The sequence below is a fragment of the Apaloderma vittatum genome, unplaced genomic scaffold, assembly GCF_000703405.1.
Source record: "Apaloderma vittatum isolate BGI_N311 unplaced genomic scaffold, ASM70340v1 C12304296, whole genome shotgun sequence".
In the NCBI taxonomy this organism is placed as follows: Eukaryota; Metazoa; Chordata; class Aves; order Trogoniformes; family Trogonidae; genus Apaloderma; species Apaloderma vittatum.
The window spans coordinates 1-5,938 of NW_009747286.1; the positions used below are offsets into that span (position 1 = coordinate 1).

Sequence of the window (5,938 nt, forward strand, 5' to 3'; positions counted from 1 at the left end):
GGCCAGGGTCAAACCACGACAACTAGACAGTTGAGGTTTTAACCAAGGTTCACAGCAATGGGCAGGAGGAAAAAATGAAATCATTTCATGGTCTGCATCTTTAGTGAAGTCCCTCTGTTCACAGGTACTCGGATAAAATAGTGAATCCCCTTTGCAGTTTAAGAGTGCTTTTGTACTCCTCACTGTAGTGAACACTATGTAATGCTTCCTGGTATTCTGCAAGGCAAAGACAAGAGGAAATGCCATTCACTGTTGCAAGGGATGACTTGGCTTCAGCCACTTCTGTCCCCAGCCTTTATCGGCCATCACCGGCAATGCATTTCAAGATGAAGCCTCCAGCACTGCTGGGAGGCTCAGTGTCTCCTTAGAGATGTTGCTGCCAGAAACACATGGAACTTGTCTTCCACTCTCAACATTTACAGCCTGTAGAATACTCAGTCAGTTCTAGGTCTCAACAAGCTGGGTTTCAGAGTGACTGTTAAGGTTCCAAATTCTAGAATAAAGGCTCTACAGTCTACAACTCTGCTAAGGACTACAACACACAGCACTGCTCAAGCACAGGACGCGGTTCCTTCATAACTGTTTCTCTGACAATTGAGTGAGATGGCTGTGCAGTAAGTTCCAAACACTCTACTCAGTTCTTCACCGTATTGAAAAGATACATGAGCAAAAACTCATGAAAAATGTGAGTTTGAAATGCAATGCCCCAATGTACTCAAATTAACCATGTTGAACACAACATGACATTTCTGTATGTAAAATACCACCAAATAATGATTATTTTACCTTTTGATTTATATAGATGATGATACAGATATATACATCAATTGCAGATTTGAGATTTACAGGGTGAAGGGTATCCTCTATGTAATATACAAGTATTACAAAGAATCACTTTCATCTTATAAAATCTGCTTATTAAAACTTACTTGCTCAAGCCTATCCCTCCCGGAAGAAAGAAATTTACAGGTATTTTGTGGGAATATTTCTAACCCCAATATAGACTGCTTCCAGAATACAGTGAAGAGACCCCAGGTTTTTGTGTATATTCAGCTTATCCTTAATGACTCTGCAGGACACTACCTGCTTATGAGTTTCAAAAAGTTTCTTCTTCATTGTGATCTTCAATGTAGAATGCAATTTTAAATTAGAAAAGCTGTTAAAAGCAGCACAGAGATTACTACTAATAATAAATTGCTTATAAAGGAAAACACCCTGCACTATCCAGGAAATGTCATGCTATCCACAATGCCTTTTTTTAGCATTTGCTTGTCCTCCAATAGTTTGAATATCCTTATCTTCACATAAAAATTTTTTCCTCCAAGATATATATAGTTTAAATTCATACGTATTACTATATAATTTAGTTAGATGGATTACTGCAATATTAAAAATAAGAACCGCTCCCCACTCTAAAGTAGAAGTTTTCAACTGAGTGGCCAGAACACCAAAATGCATCTTGTGAAAAAACATATGTTTAACCTACCCTTTTAAGTTTCACTATGGTCCCGTAACTTTTCAGAGGTTCAACAACTTTGGCTTCAAGCCTGCCAACCTACAAAAGAAATCACAAGGTCACTAAGATCATCCACATCTACGGTATGCAGAAATAGGAAACAATTAATTTATGAATGACTCCTCTTATTAGGAATTTAGTCTGTATGGGCTGAAAATATAGTGGGATGGAGGTTTAAAAAATATTGCAAAAAACAGAGTCAATTAAATTAACCAGTAAATTATTTTTGTTTTGAGGAGGTCAAACTGATTTCTAGTGAATTTCCTTTTTCTTCACTGGCAATACAAGATAAATGAAGCGTGGAGATTTTAATAACCAAGTACTAAACACATCAAACGTTGCATCTTGGAGATGTAGCTTCCTATCCAATGTATTTGCTCTACACTTGTTGACAAATTATGGACTACTAAGCCATCTTTGCTATCAAACATAGCATATGAAATGCAACACTCCTGTTTTAAAAATAATGGAAAGAGCAACTTAATTACTGAAAACATTAAAAATACCAACAACAGGTTGTTCAAAACACATGAATACTCTCACAGCTGAATGCATCTGAATTTTTGTTTCAGTTGTTCTAGTTAGAAAATCAGCTACATATAGTCAGATAGGCAATAGGATAAGACCTGCCTGCTTGTCAAAACTCACAATACTGCCAGCATAACTGCAGCATAAGCTGCTGATGACTTTGGATCAGGAAGTCATCCAGCCCACCACCGTTACATCCAAATTGAGAAAAGGTACACACCTCTACTAGGAAGGGACAGATGTTACCCTCCCCTCTAAACCAGCAGTCACCAGTCAGCCAAAATCTGTGTCAACTGAGAAAACATTTCTCCTTCATTACACTCCACCAATGCACTGTCAAATGCACTTAAACTATCAGCACAATAGAATGAAATAGGGCAGTAAGGCTTTAAATAAAACACATGATACCAACATACCAAATAACCCACCCTCTTGCTTGCTTATCTTTCCACCTGTTATGGAATATCTCACACTTCAGTGTTTATATACATAGCACAGCTGAAGACCAGAAATCAACAGCCTTTATAAGCTAATTTTCTCTTACTCACATTGCCAATATACATGAAAACTGAAAACTTGTTAATTAACCTGATGCCCACAAGAAATAAAGCTGAGATTATTTGGGTTTTTTATGAGCAACGGATAACTTGATTTAAAGGCTGAAAGCTTCTCTTCTCCTTTGCTTCTTCTGCCTTTTCTCCTTCGAAGTGCAGCGATGGTTTGGGGACAGGTAGGGTAGGAGGATGTAGCCCAAACGTCAGCTTTTATAGGTTGTAATGTTGTATTACCAGAGCAATAAACGGCTATTACATCAGTTGAAGTGTAAGGAGCTATGTATGGCTCAGCTGGAGCCAGATGCATGATCTGATGGAAAAAATGTAAGCACAATTCACACCCTTGTATTTCTTACTACTTCTTAAAAAATCTCATCCTAAATACATTGTTAAAGATCCATGTGTATTTCGTCTTTCAAACCCTCTACTTTGTAGACTAGCTACCTCATAGATTAACTTCTTTTAAAAGATTTTCTACTTCATTAATATAGAAAGACGACTTGCAATGCTTCTTAAAAAAAAAGCCTTACCTGAAAACATTGAGAACATCAACTACTTTAGTGTGTTTTTTTTTTAAATTATAATGGTTCTTAGCTCTTCTAAACTGTAAATGGGAATTTTCTATGCCTATTAAAAGAATAGATATATCCTCCAAAAACTAGTTTCAGTACAAGGAAATGAATTTATTTTTTCTCAAATCTCAGCATTTGGAATTCTGGATCATAAGTCACAGTTTGACTGGCCCTGCACATAGTGGTATTAAGTGGCACAAACACTTTTCTTTATGCTCTCACTCATCTAGCAGAAATGTGACTATATTGTCACATGTCATCCAAATCAAGTTTGTACTTTTAGTGTTGAACTACAGACTTATGAAATCTACAGCTGCTGTCAGTGGCCAGTGAAGGACTCCAGCTGGTCTTCTCTTCCATACTGCTACTGAGCATAAACTCTGCAAAAGGAACACAACTGGTACTACCTCAGCTGCTGCTAAGACAACTCAAACCGCAAAACTAAAATAACACTTTATTAACCAGAAATCATGATCCAAAGTCTAAGGTCAATAAAAGACTTAGTTTGTCTCGAATTCTGTGAGTGCTCACGCAAATAGTTCCACTGACTTCAAGAGAACTAATTTACAGGCGGTTTTCACTGAAGTTATTAGCAGAGTAAATTAAGAATGCTTTGGCAGCCTATCCTGCTCTATCTGCCACTGATATATTTAAAAGTGGTTTTTTCCTATATTTCTCTCCTGACTGCAGAGCGTATCTTTGCCCTTTTATTCACAGAGAAGTAACTGAAAAGTTCAGATGGCAAACACAACATGTACATCTTTAATTCTGTACCTCTGCCTGGCGATAATCCTGAAGTCTGGAAAATTCATCTGCAAAGTTTTTCAGTCCAACTTTTAAGCTTGGTGTCTCCGTGGCTGCATATGCATATATTTCATTTACCAGAAGATCTGCTTTGTCTCGTAGTCTGGCAGTTTTACGTACATATCCAGCAAATATTTGGCACAATTCACCAAAATGTTTTTCCACATTTGAAACAGCATCTTGTATTTGTCTTGTCTGATTGTCCCTGGATACCAAAGAAAAATAAGTGAAAAATAAGAAGGGGACAAATATTTCCAGCACGTACAGAAGCAAAACTATATAATTATACTATTACTAATTTGTACATGATTTGAGCATCTCACTTCAGTGCAAAACAGAAATCTATTCTTAAAAAGATAATGTTGTAAGAGTCTGATGCAGTATGTGCTTATTTATGAATGAGTAACAAACAAACAAAGCAGGATTTAAAAATAAGGGTCCAAGAGAGGAAAATCCAAATCACAAAATCCATCCTGGAAGTTTTCCTCCTGTGGTTATGTAAAAGCTCACTATTAGTGTTGGCATTAATTACTAACATGGTGGTAACACCTGCAGGTCTCAAACGACATTGGTTTACACAGCTTTCTGCAAGAGTTTGCAATCTAAACAGGCAAGTCAGAAAAATTAGGCAGTAGAGAGCAAATCTATAAAGGTATTATGCATTCTTTAAACGGTGAACAAGTAGTTTGGTCAGCACAATAGAGGATCAACATCCCTGAGAATTAGAGGAGAAAAGTGAATAGACACAAGTACAGAGGTGAAACCTCTAAAAATACAGAAAAGACATTAATCACACCAATAAAGTATTTTCTTCTAGTTTATATTAAATTCATTTTCTTATTTGAACAAAATGCCTGTATGTTTCATTATTAATAATGTAGATAAGTAATTCAGAATTTTGAATTCATATATTTCAGCTGGTATTTTGCTCTCCTATTCCTACACCATTTGACGGTCTTGCTTTAGTTATGCTTGTGTGATATTATTAAAACAAACCAGTGCCAGTGAATTTATGCTAGTTGTTGATCTGACTCAATCAACTACAGGTCAGTTACCTAACAGTAAAAGCCAGCTACTGGGTTGTAACAAGTCTCCATCACTAATAAGGTGATTCTTTTGAAGTGCTGGAGTTCTCAGCAAGATAACTCCCTCATACCGCTGTCTTGGTGAGGGACAGAAACAGAAACTTCATTCACACCCTTAAGCTATCCCAACTCCAAATGCTGACTGCTCTTTAAATATTGACTTAATATCAGGGCACACAAAGATCAGAAAAAAATCAGAAGAAATTTAATACTTTAAACAACAATGCAGTCAATTCAAATGAAGAACACCTGTCTTCAGGAACACTTCAGGAAAAATACGTCACGCCAAAGTTGTGCTACAGGCAAAACCTGAGCTGTCTTGCTTTGTGGCAAGTTCTCTAGAAGACTGTTCAAAACAGATTTTGTTCAAATAAAAAAAGGATCCAAGTAAGCTGTTCAGTCCTCCAGGACATGCTTGAGCAGAGAACCATTTGAATAGGAAAGATTTCACCCAGTGAGTGGAAAAGTCTCATTAAGTATTAATAAAGTTGTTTTTCAAAATCAATACTATCTGATAAAATCTGCAATAAAAGCTACATCTCCCCTATTTTACTGGAAGGTCCTTGTGTCCGAAAGTGTTCCTCTCCCAGGGTGGAAGCCTTAAGCACATTTCCTCATCCATTTCACAATTCTGATTTCACTTTACTCCTATGCAAACAATGTATACTTTTCGGACATGAAACACTACATTTTCTTAGATGGGGGTGTGAAAAGTTGGTCGGTGTTTTTTCCCCTCCTAATTATTTGCGACTGCTTAAAGGCAGCCACAAAATCACCAAGCGAGAAGCCCCATTAAATCGGCAAGTCTCTCCCTCATCTCTCCACAGCACTCTAAGCCGAGAAAAGTTTTGCGGCCTTCACCTGACTGCAAGCAGAGGC

At 37.1% G+C, this 5,938-nt stretch overlaps 1 protein-coding gene across 1 annotated transcript; it reads right to left on the bottom strand.

Moving 5' to 3' along the window:
- Positions 1-993: 993 nt before the first annotated feature.
- On the bottom strand, positions 994-4,249 carry LOC104280013 (protein FAM92A1-like; the record flags this gene model as incomplete). Its single annotated transcript, XM_009877525.1, has 3 exons — positions 994-1,122; positions 1,487-1,555; positions 3,945-4,249. Coding segments are annotated over 3 exons (503 nt in total), but the record flags the coding sequence as incomplete, so codon positions are not given.
- Between the last annotated feature and the right edge of the window lie 1,689 nt (positions 4,250-5,938).